We start from the raw sequence: 16,884 nt of genomic DNA on the forward strand, positions 1-16,884 counted from the left end.
ACCCAACCCAAAGCCAAACCCCAAAAGTCCCACGGTGATCGGCAAATGGTAACGGGGGCAGGATCGTGAAATCTGGAAGCCCCTAGTCATGAACGGGCACATGGGCGGTGGATACAGATTTAGTCATTCTGACTCAAGGAACAAGGCAGTTGAGCAGCTCAGCAGCTGTATCCATGACTGAGCGGTCCTTTTTAGGATCCACTCGGCTCACCCCAAAAAGGGGGAGGAGCTAGAAAAGGTGCCCTAAACATAGTCTGCCTCCCTTTTTCCCTGACTGGATTATCAATGTCCCCACTGTGGAAGGACGTGTGGATCCAGAATTGGCCTCCACAATCACTTACGGACTTATTGTTAAAACCGTGTTTATGGGAGACAATCTTACTCTGCTCTACGAGTGATCACCAAAGAAAGGAAGAAGAAGAAAGAATCAGGGAGATCTTGTCTAGACAGCCCAGGGTCTCCATACATACTGCCCAAGTTGCACACAGTGGAAGGTTACTTCGGTGCAGCTAGCACAGTGATTTGGAGGTGCACTCGATATGGAAGCCAACAACAATATTTAAGAACTGCAAGGTTGGATTTAATAATATATCAATATTACTACGTCTAGATTCTCTAATGGGCTGGTCCTGGGATGAGGGTTTTCATTTTCTCTCTGTTTTTATCAGTTTTATTTATTACATTTAGATCCCTGTGGAGTTCAGGGGTTCTGTGAGATCTATAAAGGCATCAGCTCTACTGAGAACAGCATCTTGTGCCTTCAGGTCCTTCTCTGGGCCACAGAGAATGAAAATCCACCTCCTTCTTTGGGTATCAACCATTCTTTAAAAACCTGCCATGAAGGAACACAGCTGTGGCTTCTTTCCTTAGGCATTGTTACAGAATGGTACTGCAGTCAATCAGAGTTCTTAGATTTCCTACAAGTTTTTTCCCCATGTACCGTAGTTCTTCTATTTGCATTACTAAAGCTGCAGGGTTCGAGCTTTAATTTAGCCACCAGATGGAGCTCACATACTCCATTATGCCCCCAGAACACCGATGGAAGATCTTATGAATTAACAGAGGCACTTTCATGCATACGAAATATTCCTTCCCTGCTCCCCCCCCCCCCCCGTCTGCCCACATAGGGGTTCTGTGAGGTGCACGAATAGGACACTCACAAAAGGGTTGTAAACACTTTATCAAAACAAAACTAGTAATGAATCAGACTTTGATCTGTCTTAATAATAATAATAATAATAATTTTATTTATACCCCACCCATCTGGCTTGGTTTCCCCAGACACTCTAGGCTGAGGAATGTTCCCCAACAGAAAATTAAAAACACCAAACATTAAGAACTTCCCTAAACAGGGCTGCCTTCAGATGTCTTCTAAAAGTCAGGTAGTTGTTTATTTCCTTGACATTTGATGGGAGGGCATTCCACAGCCTCCTCCCTTCTGTGTCTATATGATCGGATCAGAGAGTTGTTTTTACCTCCACAATTCATTCCATTATTTTGAAACGCAGGCCAGATTTCGAAAGTGGACTAAAGTCTGTTTATAGGGCATCAGATCACCGATTCACCAACCTGAGTACTTTTGACATATGTTGGTTAACTCTGAAGTAGCAACACTTTAACCCAGTGGTTCTCAACCGGTGGTTCACTGACTCCAGGGGATCTGTGTAACCCACCCATCACAGGTCCGGGACAACCTGGTTTTTTGGGGGGGGGCATGCTCTCATGTGAGAGCACAGCACCTAAAAACGTGTGCGATCGTGGCTGGCCACGTGTCTTGCTGAAGATCGCAGCTCCAAAAAAGGCACATGTCTGGCTCTAGCGAAAATTGAAAACGTCAATATTGGGTGGATAGCACCAGCAGGTACACCAAATAATCAAGAGAAGATATGACTTCTGTTCTCATTCGTAGAAGTGGTCCTCCTGGGAAATGTTCCCCAATAGGTAAATGTAAAGGACCCCTGAACAGTTAGGTCCAGGCAAAGGCAACTATGGGGTTGGGGTGCTCATCTTGCTTTCAGGCCGAGGGAGCCTGCGCTTGTCCACAGGCGGCTTTCCGGGTCATGTGGCCAGCATGACTAAGCCGCTTCTGGTGCAACGGAACACCATGACGGAAACCAGAGCGCACGGAAATGCTGTTTACCTTCCCGCCGCAGCAGTACCTATTTATCTACTTGTACTGGCATGCTTTCGAATTGCTAGGTTGGCAAGAGCTGGGACAGATAAACAGGAGCTCATCGCATTGTGGGGATTCGAACTGGCAATCTTCCGATTGGCAAGCCCAAGAGGCTCAGTGGTTTAGACCACAGCGGTACCCACATCCCAATAGGCATATTTGGTTACAAGGACTTCAAGGGACCCAAAATGAGATAAGGACATACCACAAAGACAGGATCGTTCACTGCAGAATGAGGGAAAGCACTCATTCCGTTCAAGACCGAGTGGACCAAGTTATGGAGGCTCACGGCTGATGGGCCCAGGGTTCCGTTGGGTTCATCGAAGCCTTCCAAAGTATTCCTGTGTCAAGCAACACAGAGCATTACCATCTCACAAGCTCCCTTGTGCAGCAAAGCAAACGATGCAAACCAAAGAACTAACCTGAAGCTAAAACTAGAATTCCGGAAGAAAGGCGGCTTGTCAAAGTCTTGCAGAGAGAGGCAATTCTGGACATCTTCCATGGTTGGTAGCCGGTCCCCTGCTTTGCTGAATGGGTTCCTCTGCAGAAGTCCTTCATTGGTCCCGTTACAAAGTGTAACCAGGCGGTTATAGTCATCCAAACTTGGGTTTACAAATAGAGAGACATGAAGCAGTCAGACTTGATTTTGTGCTGAGCTTTCTTGTTACTGATTTTATGCAGGGAGGAAAACAGGCCAAAAGCTTTAATTGGTTTTAACTGGAAGATCACCGTATTTTTTGCTCTATAAGACGCACTTTTTCCCTCCTAAAAAGTAAGGGGAAATGTGTGTGCGTCTTTTGGAGCAAATGCAGGCTGCACAGCTATCCCAGAAGCCAGAACAGCGAGAGGGATCACTGCACAGTGCTCCCTCTTGCTGTTCTAGCTTCTGGGATTCAGAATATTTTTTTTCTTGTTTTCCTCCTCCAAAAACTAGGTGCGTCTTATGGCCTGGTGTGTCTTATAGAGCGAAAAATACGGTAATTGGCCGGTCCTTAGTTAATCTTCCCATTGGGGGAAATGTTGATCACCCATACATCAAGTGTTTGCGCACCAGGGAGCATGGGAGCAGGGGCGTCTTACCCATATAGGCTAGTGGCGCCAGGGCGCCAAGTTCTGGAGGGTGCCAGGGAAGAGGCGGAAGCTGGACGCAGCTCCTCCCAGAATCAGCTCGCCACCCTTGCCCACCTCCACCATGCCGCGTTGAAGCAGTGCCGCGCCTGGAGCCTCCGTCTGCCGTGGCCACCACGGCACAAAGCGTCCAGGTGAGCCGGGAGGCGTCGTGTCCAGCCTCCGCCTCTTCCCCACCGGAGGAGCCGCCCTCCAGCCGCTGACCGCCTCCTGCAGCCCTGCCGGCAGTGCAGTCCTCCTTAAAAAAACTCTGGGAAAAGTTTTGCACCACAGTGCCGAATATAATAATAATAATAATAATAATAATAATAATAATAATAATAATAATAAATTTTATTTATACCCCGCCCTCCCTGGCCAGAGCCAGTCTCAGGGCGGCTAACACCAGTAAAATTACAGCAAAAACATAATGGGGGGGCAATTTAAAATACAGGTTAAAATGCAATTTAAAATGCAGCCTCATTTTAAAAGTAGCCCATAGATCAAAACCATAAGGGGAGGGAAACATAAGGGTCAGACTGAGTCCAAACCAAAGGCCAGGTGGAACAGCTCTGTCTTGCAGGCCTTGCGGAAAGATGTCAAGTCCCGCAGGGCCCTAGTCTCTTGTGACAGAGCATTCCACCAAGTCGGGGCCAGTACTGAAAAGGCCCTGGCCCTAGTTGCGACCAATCTAACCACCTTGTTACCTGGGACCTTCAAGATGTTGTCATCTGTGGACCTTAAGGTCCTCCGCGGGGCATACCAGGAGAGGTACGTGGGTCCTAGGCCTAACGCTTAAGACGGCCCTGCACAGGAGGTACAAAATGTTGGATCTTTGTGTTGAGATAACACAGTTATCTCACACAGTTGAGATCATGGTCAGGGAGATTCAGAGCTGGGGGAGTTAGAGGTCCCAACTGAGGAATCCCTCTTGGAGCCATGTGCAAGGAAGGTGAAATAAATCCTGCTCAACAAATTAAAAATAGATTTTTCTTCAAATAGTTGGTTGTATTCAGGCACCTATGCATAAGCCGCTACCCCCCCCCTTACTCTCCAAGTTTGCTGAGAGGAAATCAGAAGCTTTTTCTTCCATTTTTGATTACCGTATTTTTCGCTCTATAACACGCACCCGACCATAACACGCACGTAGTTTTTAGAGGAGGAAAATCCGTAGGCATGCCACCCGTAGGCATTCCCTCCATAACACGCACAGACATTTCCCCTTGCTTTTTAGGAGGAAAAAAGTGAGTGTTATGGTGCAAAAAATACAGTAACTAAGGTTTGTTGTTATGTCTGAACCCAAACAAACTGTGGGCAGTCTTATCTACACTTTAGGAAAACAAGTCAACTTCAAACTGTGGCTTGTGGTCCTGGTTTGTTTCACTAAACCATAGTGAAGATTAACCACGGTTGTGGCTTCGGGCATAAGAGTAAACCAGAGTTAACTACAGCTGTGCTGCAGAAGGAAGTTGGAGAACAGAGTCTGTATGTAACACCAAACCATAGTTTAGCATTACATCTGAACCAAGTCTCGGTGGCAGCTATTACTCATTAAACTGAAAATTATCTTACACTTCCTCCAGAGATTTTAAAAAGTCACCTTTATTGAGGTTTTGATGCAGCATTTCTTTAAATGCAATGAATGAGTTCATTCCTCAATGAAAAGGCAGATAATTCTTGAATCTATTGACAGCTCAAAAAAAATCATCAAAGGAGGAGTTAAAAACCTGGATGCATAAGTATCCCCAATACCTCAGTTCTAAACAAAATTGTGTTACCTGTTGCATACTATCTGCCACTGTGAAAACCTTGAATTCCGACTTATTAGGTTTGGGTTGTCCGGACTCGGTGCTCCCAAAAGCTGATCAGTACACACATCACATTCATTTCTGCCTGTAGCAAAATTCCAATAAGGCAATGCAAAGGAATCGTTCCCAATCATCCGCTAAACATGAGAGTGGGGAGATGGAGGGGGGTGGAGATGAAGCCACTTTGGATTAGTTCTTTGCATAAAACATTTGTTAAAAAATTTTCCGCAGCTCAACAAACCTAATATAACCTCTTTGCAACACTATCCCAAACTGTCTCTTTCCTTTTTCAAACCCAGGCCATCCCAATCCCTACAAAAACATGGATATCTCTTCAGGTAGGTGTGCTATATTTGCCTGAAATCAGAGCACAAAGTTTCTACACACACACACACGTGCCTTGTGTTGCATACAAAACAAATCTATGATTCTATCAGAAGGGACGCTAAGGATCGTTGAGTCCAAGCCTTTACAATGCAGGATGTTATGTACTGAGTTGAATAGGATCCAAAAGGCAGCAGTCTGATTGGTCCTAGAACAATAGGGTCCCAAATGCAGCAGTCTGATTGGTCCACAGGAGCCACCCAATCCAGCTCCAGGTGGAAGTGAATCCGCAACCTGATTGGCCTACAGGTGAATCCTGGAATTAGCCAATCATGTGGGGCCCATTGTGTAAATAATGTATATAAAGCAGACATTCTGGGGGAACTTTCATTCCTCCTCACCACTATGAGCTGAATAAAGAGCATGAAATCCACTCTAGACTCTGAGTACCGTATTTTTCGCTCTATAGGACGCACTGGACAATAGGACACACCTTGTTTTAGAGGGGGGAGAACAAGAAAAAAAATTGTCCCCCTCTCTGCCCAGTGCCCCTTCAGTGAAGCGGCAGGAGGTGCTGCACAGAGAGGAGGAGAATTCCCCCCCCTTGTTTTCCCCCTCTAAAACAAGGTGCCATTCAAGGTGCGTTCAGTCGCCTTCAGGCGGCTACCTTTCGACCTGCTCTTTGGAGCTGGGGGGAAGCCCACCGTCAGCCCCAAAGAGCAGGTCGGGGAGCAGCAGAAAGGCGCGCAGTGGAGAGGCTGCTGCCATAGCCGCGCGCCACCTCTCCAGCCGGGAGAGGGTCGTGGGGCTGTGGCAATACCCCCACCTCCCGCAAAAGCCCACAGGAGCCGCGCACCCTTTAAGGAGCACGCGGCTCCTGTGGGCTTTTCTACGAGGAGGGAGAAGGGACTGACTGGTCGCGTCAGTCCCTTGTCCCTCCTGAGGAAAAGCTTGCAAGAGCCGCGCGGAGCTTGTGTGCGGCTTTTGGGGGCTTTTCCTGCCTGCCTCCCCCCTGCATTCGCTCCATGGGACGCACACACATTTCCCCTTCATTTTTGGAGGGGGAAAAGTGCGTCCTATAGAGTGAAAAATATGGTATATTTCACAGGAATATACAGCTGTCCCATATAGGGATTGAACCTGCGACCTTGCTGTTATCAGCACCATGCTGTAACCAACTGAGCTATCCAATGAATTGCCTTTGCATCGAAATAAAAAGAGAGGAACAATGTAATGATAGCAGACAACAGACAGCGAGACAAACATAGTTTTAGCAGAAGATGAACAGCAGTGGAATGGAAACAGTGTTGCATGAGAAAATAGGGGGGGGGAGAGAAGGAACGCTCAGTCCTCAGATGGTGGGCGCCCTTTGTGGGACCATGTGCAGCACCCCCAAGACTCGTGGGACTTACCAGCTCGCCATGCTGACCCGCCTCCCTGATGCCACAGCCGTTGGGTGTTCCTGCCAAACCTTGGTTCAAATAATCCAATCAGTGGCACTGGTGGAGGCAGGGCCAGCCAAGGGGTCTACTCATGCTGTTTATTAGGGGGCGGAGCCAACAGCAAAGCATGCAGTGGTCTCTCAGGGGTCGGGGGGTCACCGCCTGGACATGCAAAACAATCATTCTTACATGCCTAATTAGAGTGGGGTGGCCTTGGATTATTTTCTGTGTAGTTTATCCCCACCTCAACTGATCCGTCTACCAGCCAATGCAGCCAATGCAGCTGTGGTCTAAACCACTGAGCCTCTTGGGCTTGCCGATCAGAAGGTCAACAGTTTGAATCCCCATGACAGGGTGAGCTCCCGTTGCTCTGTCCCAGCTCCTGCCAGCCTAATAGTTCAAAAGCACACCAGTGCAAGTAGATAAATAGGTACCACTGTGGCGGGAAGGTAAACAGTGTTTCCGTGCACTCTGGTTTCCGTCACGGTGTTCCATTCTGCTGGAAGCGGTTTAGTCATGCTGGCCACATGACCCGGAAAGCTGTCTGTGGACAAATGCCGGCTCCCTCAGCCTGAAAGCGAGATGAGCGCCGCATCCCTATAGTCACTTTTGACTGGACCTAACCATCCAGGGGTCCTTTACCTTTACCAATGCAACAGATAGGGAAGCTTCAAATCCTTTGTCACATAGAATCATAAAATCATAGAGTTGGAAGAGACCACAAGGGCCATCGAGTCCAACCCCCTGCCAAGCAGGAAACACCATCAGAGCACTCCTGACATATGGTTGTCAAGCCTCTGCTTAAAGACCTCCAAAGTAGGAGACTCCACCACACTCCTTGGCAGCAAATTCCACTGTCGAACAGCTCTTACTGTCAGGAAGTTCTTTCTAATGTTTAGGTGGAATCTTCTTTCTTGTAGTTTGGATCCATTGCTCCGTGTCCGCTTCTCTGGAGCAGCAGAAAACAACCTTTCTCCCTCCTCTATGTGACATCCTTTTATATATTTGAACATGGCTATCATATCACCCCTTAACCTCCTCTTCTCCAGGCTAAACATGCCCAGCTCCCTTAGCTGTTCCTCAGAAGGCATCGTTTCCAGGCCTTTGACCATTTTGGTTGCCCTCCTCTGGACACGTTCCAGTTTGTCAGTGTCCTTCTTGAACTGTGGTGCCCAGAACTGGACACAGTACTCCAGGTGAGGTCTGACCAGAGCAGAATACAGTGGCACTATTACTTCCCTTGATCTCCTATTGAGTATACATCATTCTCTTTCCTCAGGACTATCTTTACACATTTCCCATTTAGTGCTAGAATGCTAAACCTTAAGGAGGCTCATTATGCTGAGAATTCCTTCCTCTCAGGAATGGGGAGGAGTGAGAGGGAGGGAAGGGGGGCTTAGAAGCTTCTCTGTTTGCATCTTTCAAACATACACCAGTCGGTGTTTTCACTAACCTGCAGATCTCTTTCCAGCAGCAGCAAATGATACCTGTGCCAAGTTACAAAGGCAGGTCCTTGGTGGGAGAAGTCTATTGCTGTGAAGGGGCGGCCTGGTCCTGTGGGTTAAAATGGAATTCAGCTTAGAAAGGGGACGTTTTCTCTATCACGTTGGCTAGAAATCCATTTTTAAAAACATTGCTACAATGCCTTGACAGACGAGGGAAAGCTGCGCCTTTTGCTGTCCTGGCTTATAAATTATGGCACATTCTTGTTTCTAAACTTCTAGATAGCTACCCATTTAGCTGACTGCCATATGCCCAGGATTCAGATTAGGCCAGGTAGGCGCAGATGAAATGTTATCTGCCAGCACCATTCTTTCTTCTTATCCTGTGGTGAAAACCCTGTATGCTTTGCATGGAAAGTCAGAATGCAAAACTATTTCCATTTTTGGCTATCAGAACAGTGATCGTATGTGGCTCTAAACTTTATGTTTCAGACAAAGGAATGTAATACTAGAACATTTCCACATCTATTTCTGATTTATTGGTTTCTTTTTTATGGCTTTCTTGTGTGTTTTTAAAGAAACGTATGTGCGCACGCACCCCAAAAACCCAAACAGTGTAAAATAAATGTAATACAAATTCAAACCTCAGTACTGTACAAACCATACTGCCTTTCTACTAACTAGACTATTCCAAAAATTACAGGAATCCTAAGAAGCTTCAAGGAGCATTCCAAAGCTCCTAAGTAGGGAGAATGGGGGGAAAATCCTCTTCCCCAGAAGAGGGGAAGTTCTCAGACAAATCGCATCCACTGTGTTGAAAATGTTCCATTTCCTATGTTAACTACAGTGTGTTTTTCCAAAGTGTTTTTTTTAAAACAACAACAACAACAACAACAACAACAACAACACTCTGTTGACATTCCTTTTAGTGTGTGTTTCAGCTTTTTCTATCTTATCCCTTGCTAATGGAATTCACCAACCTAAAAGAGTGTCTCTGACTGAGTAATAATGAAGCCACACATAGTAATTGTAAATGCTGCAATTTGCAACTTGCGGGTCATTTCCACTGGGACCAAGCAGACTCAGCCAGTGTTGGGTGGCGATCACATAGTCGGGGTGAACGGTGGTCTTTGAGCGGTTGAGGGCATCCAAGAATTGCTCTCGCTCTTCCTCCGTCAAAGCGTGGATATTCTTCCGGACAACCAGAGGCTTTTTCTCATCACAGTTGGGTCCTGACCAACCAAATTTGCAGTCCCCACAATTGTAGCCGGCAAAGTTCCCTGTATTAAGAGACAGCATCAGTCATACGTCAGCATACAGAAGCTGAAGATGTTACCCAAACCTCTCTGTGATGACGAGGAGTTAAAGGCTGAATAAATGCTAAACATTCAAAGCTATCAGGGACCATGCTAAGGAGGTCTGCACTGAGGAGGAATGCTGGGAGCCTCCCCTCCCCCTCCGCCTGCTCCTGCTCCAGATCCTGAATCTTCCCAGGAGCAGGAGGACCGTATAGATTTGGAACAGTGGTTTGCAGAGGGGCATAGTTCAGAAAGCAGAAGCTGGGAAATACTGGATGGGGAACAGCTAGGAGAAGAAACACTGGGAGAGAGAGAGTTAACAGATTCACAGTCTCTGGACAGCATTCACTCCCCTTCTCCAAAGTCAAGGAGAGCTCAGAAAGTGGCAGAACAGAAAGCACAGAGGGTACAAGCTCAGATTACAAGACGTAGGAGTGACGTAGATTAATAGGGACGGAAAGGGGTGGGTTCCTTAACTGGAAGCACCGCCATATCTAGTAGAGGTGTTCTTTGCTCTCTCGCTGTGATTATTAAAGTTTCTAACTGGTAAGAAGACTCCTTTTCCTTTGTTCTGCTTGTCTACTGCCGATTCCCTGAAGCCTGACAAAAGCACACACAAACACACACATGCACATCAAGAATCCTGAAAACAATAATTTGTTAAGGACGCTGGGAATTGTAACTCAGAGAGGGGTAGAATCATAGAATCATAGAATCATAGAGTTGGAAGAGACCACAAGGGCCATCGAGTCCAACCCCCTGCCAAGCAGGAAACACCTGCCAAGCAGAAAATTCCATTTTCCATGATTCTTTGTGATTCTTTAAATGTATGTTGTGTATGCAGCCAAAATGACTACATGCTCTCCAACATCTCAGGAGGGCTGTTTCCATAAATCCACCACCATGTGTACACTAAAGGCATTGTGAACAAATGAGACCATGACTGCTACCTTGGTCAGATTTGCCAGCCATCCTCCCTGAAGTCTGCAGAGTTGGTGTGACATTTGGAAAAAAGCAGCCTGAACCTGATGAACAAGCTCACCATGCAGTAGGTAACATGGAGCCAGCTATGAGAACATATTTAAAATATATGTTTATTTTTAAGCAGCACTATTCCCCTTCCCTAGTTCTGAGATCTGGAGAGATCCCTGCCCCCTGGGATTTAGCTTCAGCAGAAATAAAAACCCCAGAAACAAGGCTGTGTAGACATGGCCAGGGTCATTCTTTGCCTCAATTCAGATCAAAGCTGGTTTGGGGGGGAAAGACCCCAAAATGCAGTACTTGATAAGAAATGACAGTATTGATACTGATTGGGACTAACGCCCTGTGAACACCACTTCCCAAAATGGTACAGGGAGCACATGGGATGCAGAGAAAAGGGGAATGTGTGGACAGGATTTGCTGATTTGTCTCAACATACGAGGAAAATCTATCACATTCATAAAAGATGAAGTATGGAAGAGCCATAATGGCTGGTAATTGCTTGCAATTACATTCATGACCTCTGCCCTAAATCAGTCGACGCATTCAAACAATAATCCCTTACAAGCAGTATTAGCAGAAGAAAACTGGAATAGGTCAGACTTTCATATTCAATTATTTCTGATTTATAATACCCTAGCTACAGAACAAAGTATTGCTCTAATAACAGTAGCTCAGTAAAGCTACTGATCCACTGCCCCGTTGGTAGGTCATTAACAGAGGCAGTTTTATAGAAGTGGTTGCATTGCAGGGGGCGCCAAAATGATGCTGCAAAACAGAGTGTGAGAGGTGGGGGTGCTCAATTTTAGCATTGGGCAAGGCACCACTGAAATTTGAGAGTTTGCCACTGTCATTAACTGCAACCACTGAGCCTCTTGGGCTTGCCAATCAGAAGGTCGGCAGTTCAAATCCCCGCTACGGGGTGAGCTCCCGTTGCTCTATTCCAGCTCCTGCCAACCTAGCAGTTCGAAAGCACACCTGTGCAAGTAGATAAATAGGTACCGCTGCGGTGGGAAGGTAAACAGCGTTTCTGTGCACTCTGGTTTCCGTCACAGTGTCCCATAGCGCCAGAAGCGGTTTAGTCATGCTGGACACATGACCCGGAAAACTGTCTGTGGACAAACACCGGCTCCCTCAGCCTGAAAGCGAGATGAGCGCCACAACCCCATAGTTGCCTTTGACTGGACTTAACCGTCCAGGGGTCCTTTACCTTTTACCCTCCAACATTTCTCCAATGAAAATAGGGACATCCTATTCCATACTCTCCAACATTTCTCTGATGAAACTAGGGACGTCCTAAGGAAAAGCGGGACATTCTGGGATCAAATCAGAAACCGGGACAGCTCCTGGAAATCTGGGGCTGTCCCTGGAAAATAGGGGCACTTGGAGGGTTTGCATATATAGCATGCACAACCTTGGTCTCTCAGGAAATCCAGCCAAGTTGGCAGTCTGTGTTGATTGACCCACCTAACTCAAGAGAGACCATCAGTCGTGTACTGGCCCCTTGCTTTGTAATTTCCCAGCCTCTACGGTCCCAGACCGGAAGCAAACATGCAAAGATTTAACAAGGTCCTAGTGGGTAACCACAGGATGAGGGTGGCACTGTGGGTTAAACCACAAAGCCTAGGACTTGCTGATCAGAAGGTTGACGGTTCAAATCCCCACGACGGGGTGAGCTCCCATTCCTCAGCCCCTTCTCCTGCCAACCTAGCAGTTCGAAAGCACATCAAAGTGCAAGTAGATAAATAGGTACCACTCTGGCAGGAAGGTAAACGGCGTTTCCGTGCGCTGCTTTTGTTCACCAGAAGCGGCTTAGTCATGCTGGTCACATGACCCGGAAGCTGTATGCCGGCTCCCTCAGCCAATAAAGCGAGATGAGCACTGCAACCCCAGAGTCGGTCACGACTGGACCTAATGGTCAGGGGTCCCTTTACCCTTTACCTTTAGTGGGCCACCACATGGCTGCTGGGGCACAAGTTGTGTAGGCCTGATCCAAATTTGGGTGTGAGTGCATGGGGACGAACCAGTTCCGACAAGCAGGAATTATTTTCCCTGCTCTGGCTTGAAAACAACTGCATTCAGAAGTAGCGTCATGCCTGATGATAGTTTTAAAGTGCCTAAGCTCTGCAGGGACATTTAAGACATTTAAGTCAGAGAGCCAGTGTGGTGTAGTGGTTAAGAGCGGTAGACTCGTAATCTGGGGAACCGGGTTCACGTCTCCGCTCCTCCACATGCAGCTGCTGAGTGACCTTGGGCTAGTCACACTTCTTTGAAGGCTCTCAGCCCCACTCACCTCACAGAGTGTTTGTTGTGGGGGAGGAAGGGAAAGGAGATTGTTAGCCGCTTTGAGACTCCTTCAGGTAGTGATAAAGAGGGATATCAAATCCAAACTCCTCCTCCCCCTCCTAAGTCACACTTCTAAATAACTCTTCTGATAACTGCAATGACAAGCTGCAATTGTTTCAGATGGTTCAGGCAGGCAAATGTCATCACTAACTCTTTAACTGCATCTGGGAAGGATATAGTCAAGATTACCCCCGCAATGGAGAAAATGAAGATGGAGAGAACATGTGTTGTTTGACGAGGTGCAAATGCCCTGTTTTCAGAACCGAAACCTTTGTGGTCTGAAGTATCTAGTTGCCACCTGGCTCCAGTCTTGAAGCTTACCTGCAAACCATGCCAGCTCCAGATTTTGGGAGCTCGTGAACAAAATACCCTCTCTAGACCGCCTACAAACATGAGTGCCTTAAGAGAGCTCCCAGTTCAGACCAAAGATCTATCTAGTCCAAATAAAAGTGGGGAGGATCATTTCCCCTGCCTTAAGATCCTTGAAGTAAAAATGGGATGTAAATATAATGAATAAATTAACATAGCATTATCTCTGTGTTTTAACCTGGCAATCAAATTGACATTGAGGGACTTGATAGGTACAACCGCAGCAACTGTTACTGGCTCTTTTCTTTCTTTTTCCTTTTCTCGCCTCTGGGCAAATTGGCTACCCTAATGCATTTGATGCGGAACACACAAATGCTTTCAAATGAAACCTTATCTGTCAGCTCAAAACTTTCCTTCAAGCTGCCTCATGCGCTGTTCTTACATGAGGTCTCATAACTGCACTTTGTGTTCTGGTGGCTGAAACATTTGGCAAAGACGGAACAGTGCTGCCTTTAGCACAACAGAGCAATGTTATCAGCAAAGCAGCCACCAGAAAGTTAAACTAATGCATTAGAAAAACAAACAAATATACCAGAGAACACACTTTGGGAGATCTTGGAGATTTCCAAAAGGATCTCTTGTTTGTCTAATTGTTGCTACTAAACTGGTGATTAGCTCCAGATCTTCCTCCAAATTAACACAGTTCAAAAACCCAAGAGCAGGAAGTGAAGAAAATGTCGTATTCATTTCAATACTGTTTTGTTATTGTTTGGTGACTGTGAGCATCTATTTATCAGTGTGTGGACTACTAAAACATTCCCAAATGATAGGAGATAGCTGGAATAGAAATCTCTCCCCCAGCGTCTGCAATGTGATATCCAGTGCTTGGAGAAGATGACTCTCTAGGTGAGAAGCAGAGTAAATAAAGTTGGATCCAGATGTCAGTCTGAATTTAGAGAGTATTAGAGAGAGTTTGGGAGCTGTAAAATTGTCTGGAGGTATAAAAGCTGAGCTAAGCTTTCAGAAATGCTGTATGGGATTTGCTTTCTACTGTAGGAGTTTCTGTTTGCTTCCAGTATACTCTGCTCATATACTTACAATTTCAACATATATTGCAAAGGCACCATAAATCTCTAGTGGTCTCTCCCCCAAAGGAAGTTAAATTTGTAGCTCTTCCCTTGTAAATTTTCACCATTCAGGAAAATGAGGACCATATAACAGTACATTGGCCTTAGTGTCTTTCTTGTCAGGCAATTAGTAAGTTCCATGAATCAAAAGGCCTCTTTTTAATGTGGGGGAAAGCCTAAAAGTGGCAAAAGTGGCAAAACTCTGTTCTCCTGCCTTTCATCATGATGTACGTCTGATTCGGGTCTGAACACATTACAAAGCTGTGCACCTGTAGCCATTTTCTTCCTGCTTCTGTATAGCTGTTTTTGGAACGTTAATAGGGAAAAGTAACATCGGAAGCTGTCAATACGTATCACAAGTACTGGGGATGAAAATAAGAAAGATAAAATGTAGCTTTGTGTCTATTTTGCACATGCAAAATAGATGGAACCCGGCAGAATCATGGGGACCTTCTAGTACAGTGGTACCTCGGGTTAAGTACTTAATTTGTTCCGGAGGTCCGTTCTTAACCTGAAACTGTTCTTAACCTGAAGCACCACTTTAGCTAATGGGGCCCCCTGCTGCCGCTGCACCGCTGGAGCACAGTTTCTGTTCTCATCCTGAAGCAAAGATCTTAACCTGAAGCACTATTTCTGGGTTAGCAGAGTCTGTAACCTGAAACGTATGTAACCTGAAGCGTATGTAACCTGAGGTACCACTGTATATATATTTCTCTCTGGCTTTCTCCAGAGAGTAAGGAACCTCCCTCCCAGTATACCCAAAGGAGCGTCTTCACACCCATCATTCAGCCCTCATACACTGAGGTCCACCTCCGAGGGCCTTCTGGCAGTTCCCTCACTGCGAGAAGTGAGGTTACAGGGAACCAGGCAGAGGGCATTCTCAGTAGTGGCACCCGCCCTGTGGAACACCCTCCCATCAGATGTCAAGGAAATAAACAACTATCTGACTTTTAGAAGACATCTGAAGACAACCCTATGTAGGGAAGTTTTTAAAGTTTGATGTCTTGTCATGTTTTTAATATTCTGTTGGGAGCCGCCCAGAGTGGGTGGGGTATAAATTATATTATTATTATCATCATCATCATCATCATCATCTTCTCACCTGTACACTGACAACTTCTGTTGAAGAATTTCAGCGGCCATCGTTCTCGGTCGTCCACATTGCGGAGAGTGTAGGGCCCACTCCAGGGTCTGGTGTCCACTTGCACCTCCTTACAGATGCCCCTGCCTTGCTGCGAGCCGCACACATTGTTAGGATTAGGCCCCAAAGGAGGGCAGCATTGCTTGGACTGCAGCATCTCCACAGTCATGCACGCCCGTGGGAATTGCGCCGTGGTCTCCGGAAGCCAAAGGGGGCTCAGGCATCCTAAGAGAGCGTAGCAAAGCAGCAGGAAGGCCATCAGTATCAGACTCCAGGACTTCTCGACTCGCTTTGTTCAACCTGCAAAGTCAGCATGGGATTCAGGGCAGGCGGTCTTATTCTCAGCCTCTGGGCTGAACAAGCAAGCCAGGTTTTATGTGACCAAATGAGGTCTCCAACCCACAACCCGTTACAGCCTACCGGGTTAGACTTTGGGGCGTTTGCTTAATCCTGGAGCCTAATTTTATTGAATGCGGTAGAAACGAGGACAGTTTGGTCCTTTGTTGCTTGCCAAGAGGCCACGGCTGGGGGGTTTTGTGTAGGGGCAGCAAACCCTAATTAGAAGGATTAGCTTTCTACCAACCCTCGTGCTTAGCGCATGACATCAAGGGGGAAAAGAGGCCTTTTGAGAGGTGGGGGATATGTGAAAGACTTTGGCTCTGGGTCTCCTTGTCTTCTCTCTCGCTTGTTCTCTTTTGTATTCTGCAACACCGCTAGCATCAGAGTTCATGCACTGTGCATGGAGACACCGGTTTCTTTGTGGCATAGATAGCTAGAATAAATATAATGTTATGCAGAGAGAGAGAGAGAGAATAAATTTAAAACAGTAACCTACTATAAAAGCCTTAAATAAATACTCAGAGCTGAAAGCCTCAGCCTATCTGCTGCACCTATCTCTGGTTGGATAATATTGTGAGTTTCTTTGTCTTGTCTTTGTTCTTTCGGTCTTGCCTTGTATTTTCAGATTGGTTTTAATTGTTCATAGCTGCAAAAAGTAGCAAGCAGGCACCAGGTGGCTGAGGTGTAGAACTTCTCAAGAGATAAATAAAATAAGTACTGTATAAATAAATTGGAAGCAGATAATCGTTTATGAGAAAACCAAGAGCAGTTGGAGGGAAGTTTTCGCTTCTCACACACATCTTTTGTACCATTGTTACCTCTGAGAAGACAGGATTTTCAGGTCTTTTAAACAGTATCGAAAATCTGCTAAATATTGTTACTGGAGGAAAAGGCAATATGAGTTTGCAAGCCACTAATAGTGACATTCCTCTTCCAAACCATTTTCTTCTCTCTCTCTCTCTCCCTCCCTCCCTCCCTCCCTCCCTCTTTTAAGTTTTTCTGGCCTGAAGAATGTCAAGAAAGGAAGGATGGAGAAAGGAAAGGAAA

At 46.3% G+C, this 16,884-nt stretch overlaps 1 protein-coding gene across 2 annotated transcripts in view; it reads right to left on the bottom strand.

Moving 5' to 3' along the window:
* The window catches only part of DCT (dopachrome tautomerase), a 103,238-nt gene extending 87,233 nt beyond the window's left edge, over positions 1–16,005 (bottom strand). For both annotated transcript variants that reach the window (XR_014218610.1, XM_082218707.1), the window contains exons 1-6: positions 15,460–16,005; positions 9,277–9,576; positions 8,308–8,408; positions 5,059–5,225; positions 2,596–2,775; positions 2,379–2,514 (exon numbers count right to left, since the gene is read on the bottom strand). Coding sequence is in view for 1 of the 2 variants with exons in the window: in XM_082218707.1 (XP_082074833.1) it covers positions 2,379–2,514; positions 2,596–2,775; positions 5,059–5,225; positions 8,308–8,408; positions 9,277–9,576; positions 15,460–15,757 (1,182 nt within the window). In the remaining variant the exon portion in view is untranslated. The remainder of the gene's footprint in view (positions 1–2,378; positions 2,515–2,595; positions 2,776–5,058; positions 5,226–8,307; positions 8,409–9,276; positions 9,577–15,459) is intronic.
* Between the last annotated feature and the right edge of the window lie 879 nt (positions 16,006–16,884).

The sequence above is a fragment of the Podarcis vaucheri genome, assembly GCF_965113315.1.
Source record: "Podarcis vaucheri genome assembly, chromosome: 4".
NCBI classification, from domain to species: Eukaryota; Metazoa; Chordata; class Lepidosauria; order Squamata; family Lacertidae; genus Podarcis; species Podarcis vaucheri.